Raw genomic sequence first — 24570 nt, forward strand, 5'->3', positions numbered from 1 at the left:
ACCTCTTTTGAAATGATTCTGTTTCGATTTTTTTTAAAACACAGAGGGGCATATTATGCGCTGGAATACTGGCTCATTCCTGGAAGATCCACAAGATGAAAATAAGGTGAGAATGAAAAATCATTTTTCCACCTGAATAACTTGCCATTCACATATGACAGGTAGAGAAAAATGGAATCATACTTCATCATCCTGAGACTGGTTCAGTCTACTTTTTTCCCATCTACAAAGAGTAAGCCTGTACTTCTGGTCTATTTCAGACTAAGAACAACTTTAAGAACAAAAGTAAAATGTCCCTGGCATTACTCCATTGCATTCAGTGGAGTTACACTAGGGATAAAATTAGCCTAGTGTCTTCGTGCACACTGCCTTCAGCTTGTTCTATCATAACCTTACAGAGGTGGAAGTAAGCTGGAACGCCATGCCGGACCTGACCGGCTTCCCCAGGCTGGCAATTTAAAGGGCCCAGGGCTCCCCACAGCGGCCAGAGCCCAGAGCCCTTTAAATCACTGCTGGAGCCCTGCCACCACTACCTGGGGCTCAGGCAGTGGAGCTCAGGTGGCGCTTTAAAGGGCCAGGATTTCCCGCAGCAGCAGGAGTCCCTGGCCCTTTAAACCCCCATGGGAGCCCTGCTGCTGCTATCCCAGGGCTATGGCAGCTGGGCTCAGGCGGCGCTTTAAAGAACCAGGGCTCCAGCCACTGTGGGGAGCCCCAGGCCTTTTAAATCACTGCCGGAGCCCTGCTGCCACTACCCTTTAAATCTCCTCTGAGTTCCGGGGCTCCCAGCCACCTCTGCAACTGGTAGCTCCAGGGGTGATTTAAAGGCCCTGGGACTCCCAGCCACAGCCAGAGCCCTGGGGCTTTAAATCTTGATTTAAAGGCCCCGCCTCTTCTGGTTGAGGCCCCGCCCATGCCCAGGATTTAGGCATACCGGTATGTCCTTTAACTTACTTTCACCCCTGTAAACTCACTTCTTTAGAGTCTGAATACCGCCTGCTTCATAAGGACACTGAGGTGGTAACAAGGTTAGAGTACATAGCAGACTGAAATGTGGTCAGCGATGGTTTTTGTTTTGTTGGTTTTTTGCTTTCCTCCCTTCAGCAAATAAAGCAGCAGCTCTACTGGCGAGCTCATTCCACCAAAGTGGTCAGCCTATTCTATGAGGAGGAGAAAAACCTGGTAGTGACAGCCTCTGTGGATGGTTCTGTCAGGTACAGACATGGCTAACATTTGTTATTGATTTAGCCTATGGATTCTCTTTTCCCAGAGCTCCCCTTTTTGCCTGACTTCTGTCTAGCTGAGAACTGAAATAACTTTAGATATCTGTTTTGGTGAGGAAAAAATCAGTCCCGCATGTGCACAGCTTAGCTTTAGACATAATGCATCCACTCTTCCCCCCCCACCCCCAAAGCTCTCAGATACCTTTTTTTTTTTTTTAGTTTGAACCCCACCAGTCTCACAAAATGTGCAGAGATGGACAGCCAAGTTTTTCTTCCAAGTGTGTGAAATTGAGCACATAAAGAAAGGCCCTATCATTCTGGAAATGAGCTCCTTTTTGGATCCAATTTTAACTTTGTGCAGGTGCTTGTCAAATTAATATGCCAGGTTATTTTGCCCTATATGGGATATCTTGCAGATTAAACCATTGCAATTTCCTGGCCAAAGAACAATGTTTTATAGCCCCTTATGCAGTTTGCTCTTAACATAAAAGTAAACATAACGTTTCTGAAACAAATCAACAAATCTAGGAAATTTGACTTCTAAAAATCTGTTTGGTGGTGGCGGCATCTCTCTACAGAGACAGTTGAGGTTGTTTTGAAGTGCCTTAACTCTTCATACTTTCACATTTTTAAATTTAATTTTAGCCTTGGCACTGAATGTCTTGCTTTTTAATTATTATTTTTTATAATTATAACATTCTTCTAAGGTTTTTCTACCCTTAACTTATTTAATTTGCTATGTACTCTCAACCTTAACTCTGATATTGTCTTACAACTAGCCTACTACACTGGTCAGGGGTTATTGAATTACATAATATTGTTCTAAAGGCATTTCATTTTCTTTCTTTCTAAATTTACCCACTTTTCCCATCTCTCCTTCTGCACCTCTAGGCTCTGGCATGCACCAAATGGACACTACGTTGGTTACTTCGGACAGCGCAGGGTGTTTGAATTATCAGAATCCAGTGATTTGATTTTGCCCTGTGATGTTAATGAATTTCCTGTTATAATCAAAGAAGACAGCAAGTACATGGAAAAGAAGCAGAAGTTTGAATATCCTCTAATACTGGACAGGAAGAAGTAAGCTCATAAACACTTATTTACATGTGCATTGGGGACTATTAATAAACACATCACACTTTTAGAAATTTTTTCATCTGAGGATGTGTACTTTGCAAACAAGTTTTACAATACTCCAAGAGTTAGACTGTATCCCCATTTTACAGAGGAGTAAACTAAGGCACAGTGGTTAAGTGACTTACTCAAAGTCATATAGCAAGCGGCAGAGCCAGGACTAGAGCCCTGGAATTCTAACTACTAATTCTCTGCTGTGATAATTAGATAATCACTAAAATTAATCAAAATGTATATATTTAATGTACACTCTTGTCAAGTTTGGGAAATTGTTTCCCTCTTACTGACTGAACCTTCTAAAAAACAGTTTCAAGATAAAACTTTTTCTTACCTGATCTCAACACAAAGATGAAGCCTTCTAAAGTTAAAGCAAAACCAGCTTAATTGTTGAGGAATGGAAATGTAGAATAAAAATGCATTTTTCCTGTATTTTCTGGTGTGTGTGCTCATAATTCAAAGCTGGGAGCTTCAAAGTTGGCATGAATGTTATGGTTTCAGAGTAGCAGCCGTGTTAGTCTGTATCCACAAAAAGAACAGGAGTACTTGTGGCACTTTAGAGACTAACAAATTTATTCAGCATAAGCTTTCGTGGGCTACAGCCCACTTCTTCGGATGCACAGAACAGAACACACAGACAGAAGATATTTATACATACAGAGAACATGAAAAGGTAGAAGTATGCATACCAACTGTAACAGGCCAATCAATTGAGATAAGCTATCATCAGTGGGAGGAAAAAAAAACCTTTGAAGCGATAATCGAGATGACCCATAGAAGGTGTGAGGTGAACTTAACATAGGGAAATAGATTCAATTAGTGTAATGACCCAACCATTCCCAGTCTCTGTTTAAACCTAAGTTAATTGTATCTAATTTGCATATTAATTCGAGTTCGGCAGTCTCTCTTTGGAGTCTGTTTTTGAAGTTTTTTGTTGCAAAATTGCCACCTTCAGGTCTGTCACTGAGTGGTTAGAGAGGATGAAGTGTTCTTCCACTGGTTTTTTAATGTTATGATTCCTGATGTCAGATTTGTGTCCATTTATTCTTTTGCGTAGAGACTGTCTCATTTGGCCAATGTACGTGGCAGAGGGGCATTGCTGTAACCACTGGTGAGGGATGAGTTACAGGTCCCCGTCTGTGACAATCCACAGAGAATGTTAGTATGTCTCAGCCCAGCTTCAGAGCTTTAGGTCAAACTGTAGCAGCTCATACTTTTAACTCTGGTTCAATCCCCAGTGTGTTCGCTGAAATAGTGACTGTTGCAAGTGCAGAAGTCGAATACTGAATCTAGAAGTTTGAAAGTTGGCCCAAATGCAGGCTTTGGCAAGGAAGGAAAACAGTTCAAATTGGACAATAAATACTTAGACTTTTGAAGTGATGAACACTTAACAATATGTCTGGTGCGCAGTACAGCATCCTAGTCATTTTTGGGGTTGCCTTTTTGCCAAAGCCTTTTTGGGAATGCTTCAGTATTAATGATCATAATCATTTAGGCTTTGTCGACACTAGCACTTTTGTCAGTAAAACATGTGTGAAAAAAACATGTCAGAGGTGTGAAAAAAACATGCGCCGACCGACCTAAGTTTCACTGATGATAGTGCTCTGTTGGCAGGAAAGGCTCTCCTGCCGACACAGCTAATGCCACTTGTCGGAGGTGGTTTTAATTATGCTGGCAGGAGAGCTCTCTCCTGCTGGCAAAGAGCAGCTACCAGGGAGACCTTACAGTGGTACAACTATGCCGCTGTAAGGTCTGAAGGGTAGGGCTGTATCCTGCTAACACTTACCAGTAAGCATAATTCTTCCCAGGGTGAGTGGTCCTACTGAAGTCAGTTCAGTAACTCATGAATACAGAACTATGTCTGGCAGTATTGACAGGATTGGGCCCTTAGGCTGTGTTGAATACAGGGCACCTCAGCCGAAGCCTTTGCAGTTAAAGATGCGTTAATTAAAGCCTGCTGAGTTAAGGAAGCTTTACTTAAGGATGCCTTTCTCAAATTGGGAATGTTTGTCAGGACACCTCAGGCACCAGTGAGGAAGCAATGCTAGAGTAATTTTAAAACACATTAATTAAATAAATAACCTGGAAGCCAGTGCAGACTACAGAGCACAGGAACACTAAGGAAATGATTTCACTGCAAACAAAAACCCACTTCTCCCAGTCTGAGTCTGGATTAAATTATTCATGCTTGTGGGGCTTGAGCTGCAGGGTTAAAAATAGCACTGCAGACATTCAGACTCAGAACCAACACCTTCCCCTCACTGGGTTTCAGAATCCAGGTTCCAGCCTGAACCCAAAATGCCTACACTGCTCTTTGTAGCCCCACAAGCTCAAGTCAATTGGCCCAGGCTCTAAGACTTGGCGCTGCAGGTTTATGTTTGCAGTGTAGACCTGTTGTACTAGATGAGGTTAGAGTGGCCAGTTGATATAACACCATGTAGACAGAGTACACTGCAGTAATTAGATTGATTTGAATTAACTACTGCAAGTAAATTATTACATGGCTAGCCTATTTTTGTTTGCAAATATTTCTCCAAAGACTTTATTTTTGGCATATTTTTCCCTGTTTGTAATAGCTGAAATAGCTTATGCATGGAAATGAAAGCATTTTGTGTCTTGTTGGTCACTTAATCCATATGTATTATTTCTGTTTCCTTATTGTATAATTACTCTTCCTCATTTATTATGCTAATTTTTTAAAAGTTTCAAATAGTGAATTGAGATAACGATATCCAAACAAGGAATAGATGTTTCTCAAATGTTCATACACATAAAAAGGGTCCAAACATAATTGAACTGAACAGATGTTCAGAATTCAAATGAACATTTGCGAACACTGGCCCAGATTCCCAGCTGGTGTAAGTAGCCAGGGCTCCATTGACTTGCTGAAGAATTTCAGTGAGTAGCATTCTGTGTAAATTTGCTTCAACTCTTCTCAACAGTGGAACAACAGGATGTAGATCCCTAGCTGGTATAAATCAACATGTCTGCATTAATTGTAAATGAGGCTAAGTTGATACACTAGTTGAGGATCCAGCCCTATTTGTTTTCGCCTTATAACTTGGGTTGAGGCCCACCTAGTCTGGCAACCAGTTGAATCAGCAAAAAAAGCTCTGCATTGCCATGCTGTGATGGGATGTACAAACCCCATACTGGACAACAAGGGGTTAAGGGATTATTTTGGGCCCAGCCAGGCCCTGCCCTGCTACACCCGCAGCAAATGCTCCATCTGATGGAGGAATTAAAAGGAAGGGAACTAGCTCATTTGGGTAGCAGGAGTGCAGGTGAGCAGACCTACAGCCCACAGCTCCAGCTGAGCTGAGGGAAGGGAGGACCCACCCCAGAGATAACCAGAGAGGGAAGTATCCTGTGGACCTCGGTAGGGGGTACGGTCCAGTCTAGGGACAAGGAACAGGGAGACTTAGATAGGTGGGTGGGGTCCCAGGAGGGGGTAGTCAGGGGACAAGGAGCAGCGGGGTTGGGAGTTCTTAGGGGGGCAGTCACCCAACCCTCTCCCTTGAACCACCCTGCCCCCCCACACACCATGCCCTCTGTCCTGAGCCCCGCACACCCCCCAGACCCCTGCCCTGAGCCCTGTACTTCCCTCATACACATCCAGCCCTCTAGTTGACTCCTTCATCCCTCCCCCCCACAACCCTAGCCTTGACTCTGGCACCGCCACCCATACCTAGCCCCTCCTCTGCCCTGACACCTCCAGCCCCCAACCCTGACTCCACCCCTCTGCCCCCAGTCCTCTGGGTCCCAGCCGCAGGTCTCACTCAGCCTGCTGCCGGCCTAGGTGAACAGAACCCCAGACCAGCAGTGGGCTGAGTGGGCCGGTAGCATAAGATCAACATTTTAATTTCATTTTAAATGAAGCTTCTTAAACATTTTGAAAACCTTGTTTATTTTACAATACAACACTAGTTTAGTTATATAATATATAGACTTATAGAGAGAGACCTTCTAAAAAACATTAAAATGTATTACCGGCACGCGAAACCTTTAATTAGAGTGAATAAATGAAGACTCGGCACATCACTTCTGAAAGGTTGCCGACCCCTGCGCTAGACCATGATCCCCCAAGAAAGGACCATTACCCATGCTTAGAACCTGGCATATTGTCACTATGTTCTAGATGGAAAGTAATGTTGAGTCATTATGATACAATGAATTGGAGTTTAGTCCTGATAATTACTGATCCATAGATAAATATACCAGCCTGAAGATGGCAAATACATAGTGAAAGAAAATTAATCCCACCTAGATTGGTGAAGTGTTAACTAAGTAACATCTTGTGACATTTATCAAGCACCTACATTAAATTTTATTCTACCAAGATACATAATGAAATTCAAAGTAATTGTATTTCTACGCTAATTGTGTGATACTGCATGCTGCCCTCTGTTTATAGACATCAGGTTTTTTCCTTCCTATCTCTTGCGAACAGGTGGAAGTCATTGACCAAATCATCCTTACTTTCAAAAAAGCCTAGACCCTTTGAAGTGGATCAGGATTTCAAGTTTTTCAAAGCTCTAGCTTCTCCTAAGGTAGGTGAAGAGACATGGTCAGTTTGTATTTCTTTTATGCAATATTCTGGTAGATGTTTGCATTTGGAAAATAGTCCAAAACAAATGTCAAAGGCCTGTTCTGTAGAAAAGAATAGAAATAATCAAAGGGGTTTGTGCAAACTGTTGGGTTTCAATTCACATGGTTTCACACTTCCAAGTATCCAATCTGAGAGATATTCGGTTGAACTTTCCTAGTTTGTATCAAAACCATATAAAACATGTTTCCAGTGCAAACCCTGTGAAATTTGAAGTTTTGTAGGGTTTTGATACAAACTAAGGAAGTTCCACTGTGGGCAAACCCTGGGGCACGTGGATGGATCCATGTTCACATCGCACTTCCCATCAGTACCCGGGGACACTAATGATCCAATCAGTGGCCCAAATTCGGTGATAAATCTTGGTCACGTGCCACCTGAGGCATGTTGCACGTATTCTAAGAAGAAGATCAACCCTAAATATCACAGATTTGCTTGAAAGGTAGATGAGAATGCTGGCAAATCTCTTGCTATGTCTGGTCTTTGATTCAAGGTTTTAATTAAATCTAAAATTTGGAGAGTTCTGTGTCAGTTTAAATTTCACTGTGAACATTTTGCACAACTCTAGCTGAGTGAGAGTGTATTATACATGCTCCTCTGTCTGGCTTGGTACATGTCACCTTTGGGTCAGATTGTCTCCTCTACCTGCAAGGTGTACTGGAAAGGCAAAAACCAAAAAGAGCCAGTCCAGTGAGAACAAGTGGCCTTTTTCTATGTGAGCTCCTCTCTACCCCTCCATGAAGGGGCATTCCTGTCCTCCAGTGACAAAATAGCTGAGAGAGGCAAGCTGGAGTGTGGACTTCCTGATATCCTGAAATTCCTGATATATTGTCCCCATCTGTACAGTAAGCCATTATCTTAATGTAGTCAACAGAACTGATATAATTATCTACCAGAGCTGCCTCTGGCAGACCAAAAATCTTTCTGGCAACTATGGCAGCAGAATGCGAGAGTTCCATGCCCCCAGGACAGATTGTCTGGGACAAGACAGCACTATTGTTCATGGTCAGCTACTCCACTCTTCCTGCCCCTTGTGTAATAAGGATGAAGTGAAGATGATATGCTCCTCTTTAATGCATGTCCCCGTACATTGACAGCCAGCATCTCCTTTCTTCTGGTCCTTGTTCATTGAGATTTTAAAAGTGGCATGGTTGGGTCTTACTCCTCCTGGCCTCATAACAAGAGTGTGTGGCTTACTTCAGGCTATGACAACCATGTGGTTGAGGTATTCTGCCACATTAACCTCAAAGGCTGCCAAATATTCTTCCCCTTAAGCTAGGTTGGTCATGGACTCCAGATATCATTTTTCTCTATTGCCTGCTATTACATCAAAGGGAATGGATGTGGCTTTTGTGGGACAGTTGAATGTTCCCTACAAAGCGAGGAACTATTGGTGATTAGAACCTAAATCTATTATACAGCAGCTTTAGGTGCAGTAGAGGGGGAGAGCAATGTATAAAGACTATACTGGGTAATACTGATGGCATATAACATTAAAATATACTGTATGACTGAAGTGAACTCAATGGCTGAATAGAATGTGGGACAACTCAACAGGTGTGTGCTTTGCTGACGTCTGATTTGCATTTTAGCTTGTGACTTGTACTACTTAACTTGGTAATTTTGAAAAAGATGATTGGGCTGAGAGGCCATATCATCATGTAAGAGGAGACTGCTCTTGTCTTCAGTTACTTTTTTTAATTCATGGACACCTCTGAAAGTGTTGACACGATCTTGCTTATTCTATAGGGGACCATGTAAATACATCTCACCATATTTGCATATTCTTCAAGGTGTGTGTGAGTACCTAGAGGTCTGCATAGGCACTTTCAGATCACATGTATGCACCTTAACAAATTAACATTAATTCTGTGATGCTATCAGTGCTAAAGCTAAGAAGTCTAGAAGTCAAACCTGAGATATATGGGAAGAAATTAATGAGGGATTTTTTTTAATTCTGAGGATGTGAATTCTCCTAAACTATAACAGTTGCATGTGCACTTACACTATCTACCAGAGGATGCTATAAAAAAGGGTTAATATAAAATTTAATTAGGAACGTCCTTTAAAATACAATTTGATTTTGCAGAAAACTCCTATTTCAGCATTTTATGAAACCTGACAGTTATTTCATTTTTAGATATATTTTTCCATATTGCATGATCATAAATTGTGTTCCTAGTGGGAAATCAGTACTATATCATGTAAGGCTATTGACCTCCACTGTCAAATACATGGACTCTAATAATAACCTAGGTAGGTTTTAGCAGTCATATTTTTGCATGGATGAATTATTAAAGTACATCCAACATTTGCACAAATTTGGTCTTTCCATCAACATACAGCATAAATGTCGTTTTGTTCCATCTATTTTTTTTTTCCTGCTAGGCAGCTGAAGAGTGAAGTGTTGCATGCTCAAAGAGAAATTTCCCACCTGACTCCTCTGAAATGGAACTGTCATTTGGGAGTGGAGTGCCCTGGGAGTTCCCATGGTGACTGGGGTTAGAACTCAGCCCTCCTTTAGCAACATCCCCCAAGCAACACATACTCTTAAAACTGACCTAAAAATATTTTTTTAATTGAGATTACACCCTTGTTGGAATATTTATGTTTGTATAAAGAATGCCTGAAGGGTTTTGAAAAATCAGTTTAAAAAAAAACTTTTGCAATATCCGGAATGGCATGTCTGTTTTTCTCAAGTTCCAGGTGTTCATGAGCCATTGGAGTTAAATATAGAATCACAGAATCATAGACTTTAAGGTTAGAAGGGACCATTATGATCATCTAGTCTGACCTGCTGCACAATGCAGGCCACAGAATCTCACCCACCCACTCCTGTATCAAACCTGTCTGAGCCATTGAAGTCCTCAAATCATGGTTTAAAGACTTCAAGATGCAGAGAATCTTCCTGCAAATGACCCATGCCCTACGCTGCAAAGGAAGGCGAAAAACCACCAGGGCCTCTGCCAATCTGCCCTGGAGGAAAATTCCTTCCTGACCCCAAATATGGCAATCAGCTAAACTCTGAGCATGTGAGCAAGACTCACCAGCCAGACACCCAGGAAAGAATTCTCTGTAGTAACTCAGATCCCACCCCATCTCATCCCATCACAGCCATTGGGCATATTTACCTGCTAATAGTCAAAGATCAATTAATTGCCAAAATTAGGCTATCCCATTATACCATCCCCCATAAACTTATCAAGCTTAGTCTTGAAGCCAGATATGTCTTTTGCCCCACTACTCCCCTTGGAAGGCTGTTCCAGAACTTCACTCCTCTGATGGTTAGAAACCTTCATCTAATTTCAAGTCTAAACTTCCTGAAAGGCCAGTTTATATCCATTTGTTCTTGTGTCCACATTGGTACTGAGCTTAAATAATTCCTCTCCCTCCCTGGTATTTATTCCTCTGATATATTTATAGAGAGCAATCATATCTCCCCTCAGCCTTCTTTTGGTTAGGCTAAACAAGCCAAGCTCTTTGAGTCTCCTTTCATAAGACAGGTTTTCCATTCCTCGGATCATCCTAGTAGCCCTTCTCTGTACCTGTTCCAGTTTGAATTCATCCTTCTTAAACATGGGAGACCAGAACTGCACACAGTATTCCAGATGAGGTCTCACCAGTGCCTTGTATAACGGTACTAACACCTCCTTATCTCTACTGGAAATACCTCACCTGATGCATCCAAAGACCGCATTAGCTTTTTTCACAGCCATATCACATTGGCGGCTCATAGTCATCTGTGATCAACCAATACCCGAGGTCCTTCTCCTCCTCTGTTACTTCCAACTGATGCATCCCCAGCTTATAACAATAGTTCTTGTTATTAATCCCTAAATGCATGACCTTGCACTTTTCACTATTAAATTTCATCCTATTACTATTACTCCAGTTTACAAGGTCATCCAGATCTTCCTGTATGATATCCCGGTCCTTCTCTGTATTGGCAATACCTCCCAGCTTTGTGTCATCCGCAAAACTTTATTAGCACATTCCCACTTTTTTGTGCCAAGGTCAGTAATAAAAAGATAAATAAGATTGGTCCCAAAACTGATCCCTGAGGAACTCCACTAGTAACCTCCCTCCAGCCTGACAGTTCACCTTTCAGTACGACCATTGTAGTCTCCCCTTTAACCAGTTCCTTATCCCACCTTTCAATTTTCATATTGATCCCCATCTTTTCCAATTTAACTAATAATTCCCCATGTGGAACCGTATCAAATGCCTTACTGAAATTGAGGTAAATTAGATCCACTGCTGCATTTCCTTTGTCTAAAAAATCTGTTACCTTCTCAAAGAAGAGATCAGGTTGGTTTGGCACGATCTACCTTTTGTAAAACCATGTTGTATTTTTGTCCCAATTACCATGACCTCAATGTCCTTGACTACTTTTTCCTTCAAAATTTTTTCCAAGACCTTGCATACTACAGATGTCAAACTGACAGGCCTGTAGTTGCCCCGGATCACTTTTCCTCCCTTTCTTAAAGATAGGAACTATGTTAGCAATTCTCCAGTCATACGGTACAACCCCTGAGTTTACAGATTCATTAAAAATTCTTGCTAATGGGCTTGCAATTTCATGTGCCAGTTCCTTTAATATTCTTGGATGAAGATTATCTGGGCCCCCTGATTTAGTCCCATTAAGGCTGTTGAAGTTTGGCTTCTACCTCGGATGTGGTAATATCTACCTCCATATCCTCATTCCATTTGTCATCCTACCATTATCCCTAAGCTCCTCATTAGCTCTCATTAAAGACTGAGGCAAAGTATTTGTTTAGATATTGGGCCATGCCTAGATTATCCTTAACCTCCACTCCATCCTCAGTGTTTAGCAGTCCCACTTCTTCTTTCTTTTGTTTTCTTCTTATTTATATGGCTATAGAACCTTTTTTACTATTGGTTTTAATTCCCTTTGCAAGGTCCAACTCTACATGGCTTTTTGGCCTTTCTCACTTTATCCCTACATGTTCTGACCTCAATAAGGTAGCTTTCCTGCTGATCACTCCCATCTTCCATTCCTTGTAGGCTTTCTGCTTTTTCTTAATCACCTCTCTGAGATGCTTGCTCATCCAGCTTGGTCTACAACTCCTGCCTATGAATTTTTCCCCTTTCTTGGGATGCAGGCTTCTGATAGTTTCTGCAACTTTGACTTGAAGTAATTCCAGGCTTCCTCCACCTTTAGATCCACAAGTTCTTCAGTCCAATCCATTCCCTAACTAATTTCCTTAATTCTTTAAAGTTAGCCCTTTGAAATAAAAAACCCTAGTCACAGATCTATTTTTTGTTTATCCTTCCATTTAGTTTAAACTGAATTAGCTCATGATCGCTCGAACCAAGGTTGTCCCCTACAACCATTTCTTCTATGAGGTCCTCACTACTCACCAAAACCAAATCTAAAATGGCATCCCCTCTTGTTGGTTCAGCAACTACTTGGTGAAGGAATCCATCAGCTATCACATCCAGGAAAATCTGAGCCCTATTATTATTACTAGCACTTGTCCTCCAGTCTATATCTGGGAAGTTAAAGTCTCCCATGATCACACAATTCCCATTAGTATTTACTTCATTAAAAACATTAAAAAGGTCTCTATCCATATCCAAATCAGATCCTGGCGGTCTGTAGCACACCCCAAGCACTATCTCAGGGGAGGCTCTAGTAGCTTTCTTCCCCAATGTGATTTTTGCCCAGACAGACTCTGTCTTATCCATTCCATCCCTTCTTATTTCTTTACAGTCTACCTCATCATTGATATACAATGCTACTCCACCACCTTTGCCTTTATTTCTGTCTTTCCTAAACAGCACATTAACCTTCAATACCTGTACTCCAGTCATGACTACTATTCCACCATGTTTCTGTTATTCCTATAATATCCAGTTTCACTTCCTGCACCAGTAACTCTAGCTCCTCCATTTTGTAACCTAGGCTCCTCGCATTGGTGTACAAACATCTTAATTCTTGCTGTTTGGCCTCACTCACATTCTTCACCCAATTAGGCATAGACTTTCTACTGCCAGTATCACTTATTAGAATTGTATCTACAGTACCCTTCCTCCGTATGTCTATTCTCCTACCCACGCCTGTATCCTTTCTTACTTTGTTTTCTTTCCTCTCAATGTTAAAATCTGGCATGGAGATTCCAGGACATCTCCCAACCATCTCCCCTCAATTCCTAGTTTAAAGCTCTCTTTATCAGTTGTGCCACCCTCCATCCTAGAAGTCTATTTTCCTCCCTACTCAGGTGAATTCCATCCTGAGAGAACAGTCCTCTGTCCATGAATGACTCCCAGTGGCCATATATCCCAAAGCCCTCCTTATAACACCACTAACTGAGCCATCTGTTGATCACCATAATCTTGTCACACCTTTGTTGTCCTTCTCTAGGAACAGGCAGAATCTCACTGAAGATCACCTGAGCCTCGATTTCCTTAAGTGTTTTCCCCAGCCTGCTAAAGTCTCCCTTGACACATTCCAGCAAGAATCTAGCCATATCATTCATTCCTACATGAAGGACAATCAGCTGATTCTTTCCTGCTCCCATTAGGATCCTCTTCAGCCTCAGGTCCACATCCCATATCTTAGCACCGGGGAGACAGCACACCCTTCTGTTCTCTGGATCAGCTCTGGTTACAGGCTTATCTGTTCTTCTCACTAAGGAGTCCCCAATCATGTAGATCTGCTGAAAAGTTCTCTCTCTCTCACCCCCGCCCTCATTAGCTCAGCTCAGCTCTCGACCCAGTTAGGTCAACTCTCCATTCGCTATAAAACAAGCAGAACCCCATCCCCCAATTTTTGGACAAAAAACTCCCAGGCCATTTTTATATATGGAAAAAGAAACAAAACTGGACACAAATCCAACTTGTAGATGTGATTTTTTTTTCTTTAATATGGAGTGAATGTTATCTATGCAGTTTTATGGAAACTCCACTAGATGCTATCTCTACTATCTTACTGTTGCCTGTAACTGGAAATATGTTGACTCTGTTTTCTATTTTTAAGGTTAATAGACAACCTTTGGAAAGTTTCAAGTCAGGAAACAAAGAGGCTGGTGTTGTATTTGGGTCTATACCTATATACAGGGTAAGTTCAAGTTAATCTGCTTTTATACCTCAAGCATTGTCATTGATATAGCAAAAATTGTTAAAAATAGAAAAATTTTAAAATCACAAACCCTGTGACTTGCTATTATAAACTGTCTGCTTCTCAATTTAATTTCTTTTGACTTCGCTTGAATTACTCCCTATCCATCTCCATTCAACGGTAGTTAGCATGATAACAGGGCGCCTCCTGTGAAGACTGATCAAAAGACCATTCTGCAAGGTGAGTCTTTCAGCCTTGTACTTCTCCTATCAAAGCTCATGACCTTAAATTTATGCTCAATCTCTTTTCTTTCAACCAGCCCAAAGACCATTGTTTCTATCTGCACAAGGCGTTGGGCAATATATGCTAATACCATGTCCCACTGAGCATACAAATGCTAAGCCTGCATGGGACTTTTCATTCCAGTTTAATCGGCTTACTAATTTATATAAACAACTGTATTAGCGATACAGGCCCAAATACTAATCAGTCACATAGCTGTACATCTGCCCCCAACTGATGGGAGGGCATTCAGAGAGCTGGTGAAGAGCATTCAGACGATCTGGCACATGTGATGATCTTCCACATCCAGCTAATGTGCTTTGGAAATTTGCACCCTGTTTTCTCAGAGAAAGAAAAAATGATACAAGGGGGGACTGATTCTGAACTCCCTTTTCAATGAATTGGGAGAAATTGAGCTGAAGTCAAGAGATATCCAGTGGATTTTTATGAGAGAATGAGATCAGAATCAGATGTTATTGGTTCAGTGAGCTAAGAGTCTCAGAAACACTTTGTTATACAGGCTGTTAGTTATCAGTACAAACTGGTGTGCTCATAGGAGGCTATTCTGTAACTTCACTGTTCTAAATTACTTTTCAAAGGTTCTCAGTATAACAAGTCACAAACCTCTCCACCAGTTGAGGTCAAAAGAGAAGCAAGACTCAGTTGACACTATCTTCAAAAGGATTAAGCATCATACACTTTATGAGGTAAGTAGATTAGCAATTCTTTCCTCCTTCCATTCAATTGATGTGAATACACAGAGATCAATTTTTTGCTACCTGAAACTAGAAATAGGTCTGACCATGACTGATACAAGCTTGTCCAAAGTGTAAGGGCATTCAGATCTGGGGATTTGTGTTAGGCATATTTATCCCAGAAATATTTAATGAACATCCCATCATCTCCAGTTGTGTTCCATAATGCCATGGCAGGCTCCACCCTTTCTAATGTATCAGCTCCATATGAAACAATCAGATTACCTAACAAAGCAAAAAATGAATGGGTGGGAGTAGAAGAGAGAAAAGCTTTAAAAGTTAAAGATAAATAATTTACCATACATACTGCAAATCAAACCTAATAAAGCCAGTCAGTTGTTGCTGGGGGTACCATGTATACCTGCTGGACAACAGGTATTTCTCCTTCTGTTTAGCAATAAGCCCAAACCAGAACTCTAAAATCTGCACTCTCAAATGGTTCATATTCAAACACATGGATCCAAATCCATCCTTATGGTTTCAGATCTGCACTGGAACCCAAACTGATCAAGAAGGGCAAGTTTTCATTTGCTGTTTGAAATGCTACTCAAAGTGGCAGAAATCATGGGATCACCCAATCTCTCTTATATATTTATATTTAGAAAGAAGTAAACATTAATATCACTAAACAGTTTATCAAAAAACTATTTTTTTCTCAGAAAAGATCCATACCTGGAACAACAACTTCTTCCCCTTCCTCCATGAGCTAACATACTAAAAATGGAAGTGTAGACACAGCAGTGAGAGCAGCTGGAGGGGTTAGATACCCTGAGTACATATCTAGTGTTTCAGATGGGATTGTACTTGGGTGGCTAGCCTATCCTGCTGCTTGTGCCGCTGTAGCTACACTTCTATTTTTAACACGTTCGTTCGATCAGAGGTAGCACTGGCATGTCTGCCCAAACTGGCAATTACACCACCAGCTCAGTGTAGACATACCCTTGGCCTTTCCCTCTCTGACTCCTAAAGCCCCCTCTTCCTAGAGGAGACAACTTCTGAAATTGCAGGATTTTAATCCCCATGAGCTCGTGGCCCTTTCTAGGTTTCCACCTTGAATGAGGTAATCAGGGGTCCACACTCAGCACCTGGAACTCCTGTTGAAATCACTGGAAGTTCTGCATGTGAGGGCTTGCAAGAATTGGCACATAATGTATTTATCAGTAAGCTTTTGGGACCAGTTCTAATGATGTTCAAGTCAAAGGCAATACTTTCCTTAAGTTAAACAGGAGCAGGATCCAGGACTATTATCATGGCTGTGATAAAGATGCATGTGTTAAACTTTGGGTTGAACTTGTTGGTGACACCCAGGAGATGTCACAGAATGTAGTTTATAATATGTAAATAGTACAGAAAATTAAGTTAAACAGGTATTGAAATAAACATCATGATATGTCCTAGAAAAAACAGTGGAACAAATATTCAAAAGGAAATCTAACTCTTATTTTGTTTCTTCCTAAGTCAGAGTGGAGAACTTCCAAAAAGTCATTTTAAAATTTCTTTTCTACCATGTCTGATTAATATTTTCTCAGTAAGAAATATTTCCAGTAGAGTGTAGAACTGTACAGAGCTCACTCAGCACATACATTAGCAAGGGTCAACGTGTAGCTAAATGCTCTGCTTTGTCTTACAGCCATCACGTTTATCCAAGAGAAGAAGTGCAAAAAATAGCCAGGTTCCAGCAGCAAATTTGGTCCAGTCCTTTGTCCCCTCCATTTCCTTCCAAGGTGTAAAACCCTAAAAACTGCCACTGCTGTTATCAGAAATAAACCTTGATATCACTGCAAATCATATGTAGTCAAACAAATGGTTACTGGTAAGCAGACAAGCACAGCCTCTGTGTCCAACTTATTTATTTCCAGTGCTCCAGCAATATTGTGTTAATTTATGTATCAGTAGCTCCAGTTGTCACATCATGCCGCATTTTCTTCATAGAAATATGTTTATTATATGAATTTGGCATAACTAAAATGTATTTTATGCAAAATAGGTCATGTAAGTTACCATCGGAAAGGTTATGATTTACTGAATATGATTATCCTATTTGTATGCATGTATCATTTCTGTATCTGAAGTTAGGAATATTAGCTCTGTATCAATTGCAAAAGTGTTTGCATCTGGGGGACATGCACCAGACAGTAGGCAATCAGCCTGAATGGGCCATTGGGAGAACAATAAGATTTTTGAGGATACTAATCTCCCTCTCTCCTGAGAGGTTTCCTGGGTTGCTGCTTTGACATCGCAGAGTCATGTGATCATGTCATCTAATACTGGATTTCATCTTGGACTGCTGGTATTTTCCACTAGGACGGGGTGGGGGTTGGACTGGGAAACAAAAGATTCCCGCCATATGTAAATCCTGTTTAAGGCTGGGAAGTGAGTCAATCAAGGTTGCTGGTTCTTCACTGAATCCCTGCCCAGGATGAGTGCTGGAAACACCTAAGACTGACCTAGGGAGCAGGAATGGGACCTAGGCTAAGAAAAGCTCTGGCCTGTGAAAAGGAATACGTCAAATTCTAAACTGCAAGGAATGCACCTTACCTTCAAGAAACTGCGCAACCTGCATAAAACAACATTTCAGGTGAGAAATTACTATTTGCAGCCAATTTCTTTAATGTATTAACCTAGTTGGCATGTTTTGTTTTATTTGCTCAGTAATCTGCTTTGTTCTGTTTGCTGTCCCTTATCACATAAAATTTACCTTTTGTAGTTAATAAACTTGTTTTGTTTTGTTTTTTTAATTCTAAATGCAGCACTTACTAAAACTTTCTTTACAAAATATCCTGTACTGCAGTACAATACTAGGAGTCCATCAGCTATTGTCATGGTGGTTTGCAACATGCTTCTGCAATTAGTGTGGATTGCTGAAGTTCTTGTATGTAAGTTAAGCATAAAAGAAAATAAAACTGGGGAAAGACATAACAGCTGCCACAACTGAATTTTATTCATGATTGGGGTAGCAATCCTGTTATTTGTCATGCAATTAAGCTGTGTAAAGAATTCAATTTTAGGCTTAACCAACTGTTTCCAGTACCACTGGTACTTTATCCTTTAATATTGTATTCTGATAGTGCCCATAACACACTAGGGACTTTCCAAACATTTTTCCTCCTGACTTTAATAATGAGCTTCACTACTGGGCACAGTGTGCCAATGCTATCCTTCACACATTCATTCACCTTACTTCAATTCCTAACGGAGCTTGGACTAACCTTGAACTGCTGCAGTGTGTGTGTCCGTGTAGTGTCTTGTATTTCAGAAGTTCTCTATTCTGGGAGTGCATATCGAAGGGGCTGGCCATCCTGCACACACTGACATGCACGCAAGATGAGCTGGCTACTTCATGATGTTGGGGAAGAACAGAATGGGTATTGAGGGGAACACAGTGCAGGGAATGAAAGAGAAAGGGGATGAAAGGAGAAAGGAAAACAATTATTTTAAAAGATTAAGTTGAGAGCAAATAGAGACAAGAGTACCAAGGAAGATAATGAATGGAGGAAGGGGAAGAGGAGAGAGGACAATGGGGGAGGTTTTTTATTGTTTCATAGAAATTTAATGCTAAAGAGTAACAATAAATAGGTCCTGGAACAATTTTTATTATGGGGGTGCTGATGATGGAAATAATATATTTGGTGGTGTTAGTACTTCAGGCCAGGAGATGTGACAGCACCACTGACAATAAAGCAAGTTTGATTTGCATATACTTTATATATTGTTTTACCAGACTACAATATACATGGGCTCTTGCCTATATCTATATGTTGTCTTTAATTTTCCCTTGGAATATTCTATATCATTAATATGTAGTAGAAATTATATACAGGCCAAGCTATCTTAGGTACTTATATGGACCCTATCACTGCAGCATCTGAGTGTTTAACATATTTCTCCTCCCACCATCCTGGTAAGGTAGAGAAGTACTACTGTCCCCATTTTTCTGATGGGGAACTGAGGCACAGATGGCTAGATTCACAAAGGAACTTGGGTTCCTAGAAAATGACTGAAATTCACAAAGTCTGAGTTCAGTGCCTAGGTCAGATGGGCATCTCAGAATGGAATTCACAAAAGACATCATGCTAAGTGGGGTGCTGAATAAGCTAGCCCTGGTGCATTTTTATAAAGGAAACTAATGCATCCCACAACTGTAACTTGCACTGTTAAACTATGGTTTCATTCCATAATGTTCCCTATATGAATGTATCTGAACCTAGATAGCTTTTTCCAGTGCTGGAATAAATCTCACCATCCCAATTCATCTGTAATAAAGGTAGTATCCCATCAGAATTCAAGGTATACCATATCCAGACTGACTGCCTTTTTGGATTGAATTATATTCCAAACTGCTTTCCTCTGGCTTGATTTGCTTTTCAAGGTAGAGTGCCTCCACCTACATGAGTCAAATTCTGTTAAACTCTTTCTTTGTTATATATTCTTCCTTGGCAGCTGGGTTTAAACATGTTAAATATTGTCTCTGCATAGATCAAAGGTAGGGGGTTAGGCATTTTATGAAATCCAAACAAAAAAATGCACTTTGTCAGTGGTTCTCCACATCAGTCAGTGTGGTATGTCAAATCACAAATAGTTTTGTCCTGATCGTGTATTCTTGTCCAGAGAATCTCTCTCTCACAGTATCATATACAGTGTATCTTTTAAAGGCAGTTCTCCAAAAAAATTTCATTTTCAAAGGGGCTGAAATGTTACTCATATATTCTGCCACCTATCAACTCTGGGCATAAGGAAACAGCCTTAGTGTGTGCTTCTACTAACCGGGTATATGGAGCTGATATGGGCCCCTGCCTATTACTACTTTGGCTTCCTTGCCCCTCTTCCAGCAACTGCGTTCCCCAAAGCGTGCCTCTATCAGATGTTGCATCTGGGCAACCTGACAGCAGTAATCTCAGAAGAGCAAGGCTGTGCACCTTCTGCCACTGAAAGCAAGGCCCAGTGCTGCTCTTCAGTGTTAGTGCTGGAAGATCAGGAATTGGGGCTGATGCTGCAGGGTCCTTGTTAGAGGTAGAGTCCTTTAGGGCTAGCTGTGGGGTTAATGCAAGGATTAAGGAGTGGAACTGGATTTCTGCCTCATTCCATTGTGAAGTTGTTGGGAATGCAATTGGCAAGAGAGGTGAAATGTCATTGCTAATCCACATACTGGTGTTTACTAGCACATCATGGGGGTGTTGGCGGAGAGAGCTTGGGGATAGAAAGTTATCTGTCTCTGGCCATACAAAGAATGCTGTACAACCTGCAATCAACCTCTGAGATGCTGCCATTGACAATAAGATGTGGTGTGTCCCTCAGATTGTCACATTGCTCTCATGCTGCTAATGAAAACAAGCATGAGCAAATGCCGGGTTAGTGGGACAGTGCTAGGGACTCCTGCTCTTCAGAGTGACCGTGTCAGGGGTACAACCTATGGCAGAGGTGGCCAAACTATGGCCTGCGAGCCACATCCAGACCACGGGACCTTCCTGCCCAGCCCCAAAATTCCTGCCCTGGGAGGCTCACCCCCAGCCCCTCCCCTGCAGTTCCCTCTTCCTCGCAGCTTAAGCTTGCTCCGCCGCCAGCACAATGCTCTGGGCAGCGAGGCTGTGAGCTCCTGGGGCAGTGCACCTGCAGAGCTCAGCCTGTCCTGGTGCTCTGTGCTGCACGGTGGCATAGCAGGCTCCAGCTGGCCAGCAGGGCTGCCTGTCCTGGCGCTCTGGGTGGCGCAGCTGTAACACCGTCAGCCACCGGTGCTCCAGGCAGTGCGGTCAGGGAGTGAGGGATGGGGGGGTTGGATAGAGGGCAGAGGAGTTCGGGGTGGTGGTCAGGGGGTTGGGGTGTGGATAGGTGTTGGGGCAGTCAGAGGGCAGGGAATGGGGAGGGTTGAATGAGGGCAGGGATCCGGCAAGGCAGTCAGGAATGAGAGCAGGGGTTGGATGGGGTGGTGGTGGGGCAGTCAGGGGCAGGGGTTCTGAGGCCTGATGGGGGTGACTGGATGGGGCAGGAGTCCCGGGGAGGGGGGCTGTCAGGGGGTGAGAAGCAGAAGGGGGTCAGATAGGGTGCAGAGCCAGGCCACATCTGGCTGTTTGGGGAGGCACAGCCTCTGCTAACTGGCCCTCCATACAATTTTGGAAACCCAATGTGGCTCTCAGGCCAAAAAGTTTGCCTGCCCCTGACCTATGGCTACAGTGGCATGAGGAAGTGTGATGGGGTGAACTAGGCCCAAAGGCCCCCTGCTGGAGGCCTCAGGGTCCTACCACACCCATCTCAGGAAAGGAGCAGGAGAGAGGTCCTCCAAGCAGCCAATGAGTGAGGCTGCAGGGGCAGCAGCCAATCAGGGCCCAGCAGGTCATATATAAGGCGCTGCCAGGGCAGGGTGAGTTCAGTCTGCTTGCAGGGACTGAGGCTGTAAGAGGTGTGTCTGGCTGCAGGGACTATGGCAAGTAGTTGCTGTCAGGGAAAAGCTTCTGGATGATTGCCAGACTCAACTAATACAGACTACAGGGAAGTAGTCCAGGGAAAAGCAGTTACTTAAGGGGATATGACATGTGGCTGCAACTTTGAAGGTCCCTGGGCTGGGACCCAGAGTAGTGGGTGGACTGGATTCTCCCCAGTAGCCAATGGGAGGTAGCTATGCTGTAAGAGAAGACAGTTTAGACAGGTCCAGGGAAGGGACTGTACATGGAACTGTTGAAGGGGGCTGAACTGAGGCTGTTCCAGCTGGAGAGCTGGAGTCAGTGGACTCAAGGGCAGGTGAAGAGCCTTCAGGGAGGAAGCCCTGGGGGATGCTCCTCCACCTCTGAGCAGGCACCTTTGCATATAAATTGACCAACTGGGGCACTGAGAGAGGCCCTGTTGGTGAGACTGAGGACTGGAGCCCAGGGAGGGCTACAGAGACATTGCCAGTGGAGTGATACCATGATAGGCCCTGTTGCACTGTGAAGGGTCTGAATGCAGGGAGGGCTACAGGACATTACTGAGGGCTTTGAGATAGGTCCATTTGGACAGTGTACTCCAGAAGAGGTTTGTTTTGTTTCCACATGGACTGTAGATGACTTGGCTGGACAGGCGAGTCACTGAAAACTGACAAGCGCTGTGAGCTGAGAAACTGAGAACTGCAGGCACCACACACTCGAACAGGGAGACACTTGTGAGAGATGGGTCCCACCCCTATTATGGGAAGCATATATAACTTCTGTACTTGTTCTACAGTCAGTGAGAGGACTTTGCTATTGCAGGCTGCCAATCCAGCACTTCCAATGAAAACTAAATTCTCTTTTTAACAATATCAGTACACACTTCAAATCAGGAGATTTTTAGCAGTGGCTCCTGTTGAAATACAACTTCTGTTACCAGAGGTCTGAGCCAAACTCAGCTCTTGCTTAAGGCATAGCTCTCATTGACCTCAATATGAGTTGCACTTGCGTGGTTGAATGGGGTCTTCTGAGGTTTAGGAAGACAAACTTCAGGTCAGATCTATTTTAGCTTCAGATAAGTGCAGATTTTAAAAGAAAAGTTGGCTTCTTGCTCTTTCTGTAGTGATTACTGATTCTATTAAATCTAACTTAGATGTTTCAAATCACTGTATGACTTTGGGCAATGATGCTCCACAAACTTGTCTGTAATTCAAGCCAATCAAATCAGAAACTTTTCATGCAGAAAAACTGATTAGCGCATGAATCAACTGCCAGATTCAACAGCAGACATGAGTGGCTAGAGGAAAGACGATAAATAGGCTAAGATAATGTGAAATGGGTTGATCAGAAGCTATCTGGGTTTATAAGGTCAGGACATGATGGAGCATATGTTCTTCCTTTGGCTCCCTCTTTATGACTAATCTTAATGGCCTGACGTTTTCTAGGATTTTAGTCATAATTTTTAGCTGACCCAGAAATAGCAATCTATGTATACGTTAATTAAAGATATTAAAAAAGAAAACCCTAAGGATTTGTTTGTTAATGTTACCTGGCTCATCCCCCAGGCTGCTAATAACTGAAATAACCCAATAATACCAAAAAATCTCTTTGGTCAGGATAACACTATTACCAGACCTATCAACAGACTAAAATTCCTCAGTGCCCCCAAAGAGTTCCTCTTTAGAAGATCAGACTCCTACTAGCATGTCCCACTAAATAAGTCACCCTACTACTTACGTAGGCTTTGCTATATAAGCATGGGAGTAGTGTTGCGGGAAAGCTTTGATCAGGTCTCTGTGCTTTACTTCCCCTGCAGTCAGATTTACAGGATAGATGCTGACCTTAATTACACTGTGAATCTATGACATTACTCTGGATTTACATCAGTGTAATAGAGATTGGTATTTGACACGAATTGCTTTTTATTTGCTTTACTGTATATATTACAAGCTATCTCTACAGAATCTTAGGCATGTTTAAAGAAAGGTAAATCGAGATTTCAAGTTGTGTACATGCCCCACTGAGTAACAGTCCTTCTTTCTACTCCACACCCATCTTTTCTATTTATGACCCTCAGTGTTCCGTCAATTTTAAATTGTAAGCTCAACAGGGCTTGTTTTGTGAGGTGCATTGCATATTTTTGTGTTATCAAAACTACTGTTTATGCCCTTGCATGTGGCTGTTTGTTTGAAACCAATGTGATGACAGATTAGAGAGCAACTCTATTAAACAATCTGTAGTTGATTGTGTTAATTACATCTTATGCACTCTGTTGCAGGATGAGCGTAAACCTACCAAATAGCTTTCCTGTCCTCAGATGATTGTACCCTGACAGCAAGTGCTAAAATTAATAACCCAATGAATTGTGTTGTGAGAGTTAAACTATTAAACTAGATATTGTTTTTTAAAATCAAAATTCCAGCCTCCATTACTTTCGTGTGGCACAGCAATATTAAAATTGTTTTACAGTAAAATCATTTTTCTTGTGTAGTATCCTTTTTTTCTATCTCAAAAGCAAGCCCAGCCCTTCTCTGGCACCAGAAATAATATCTAACATTAATATAGCACCTTTCATCCTAAAGTGTTTTGAGCTATGCAGCATTCACTACCTTTGGCATGAAATACAGCACCTGTTTAATAACACTATAGAATAGCAAGGACTGTATTGTGTTTAGTAATCTCCACTGAAATCAGTGGGGAGTTCTCCTTAAAACATCATGATGCAATATGGGCCATAAATAACTTTTACCATACCTAAAGACACTGTAGGGCAAATTAGAACTGCTCAAAAATAAATATGGTCCAGGATCCCAGATTAAACATCATTTCCTCAGAAACATGCTGTAGGAACTTAATCAAAAGTGGACAAGACACCAAGTTTTATTTTATACTTCAACCAAAAGATTAATAGATTAAGGCCAAAAGGGACCATTATGATCCTTTAGTTTGACCTTCTGCATGACCCAGACCAAATAATATAATCCAGTAATACCTGTTTGAGCTATAGTCTATCTATTAGAAAGACATCCAGTCTTGTTTATAGACTTCAGGTGATGGAGAATCCATGATGTTCTCATGGTTAATTACTCTCTCTCTTAAA

At 42.0% G+C, this 24570-nt stretch overlaps 1 protein-coding gene across 1 annotated transcript in view; it reads left to right on the forward strand.

Annotated features, from left to right (window-relative positions):
• WDR64 (WD repeat domain 64) overlaps positions 1-16813 on the forward strand; it is a 137467-nt gene extending 120654 nt beyond the window's left edge. Inside the window, exons 22-28 of the mRNA XM_032771094.1 lie at positions 45-106; positions 1102-1211; positions 2112-2300; positions 6802-6901; positions 13958-14038; positions 14920-15027; positions 16706-16813. Of these exons, the coding sequence (XP_032626985.1) occupies positions 45-106; positions 1102-1211; positions 2112-2300; positions 6802-6901; positions 13958-14038; positions 14920-15027; positions 16706-16813 (758 nt within the window). The remainder of the gene's footprint in view (positions 1-44; positions 107-1101; positions 1212-2111; positions 2301-6801; positions 6902-13957; positions 14039-14919; positions 15028-16705) is intronic.
• The last annotated feature ends 7757 nt before the right edge of the window (positions 16814-24570 follow it).

This window comes from Chelonoidis abingdonii, chromosome 3 (genome assembly GCF_003597395.2).
Source record: "Chelonoidis abingdonii isolate Lonesome George chromosome 3, CheloAbing_2.0, whole genome shotgun sequence".
Taxonomy (NCBI): Eukaryota; Metazoa; Chordata; order Testudines; family Testudinidae; genus Chelonoidis; species Chelonoidis abingdonii.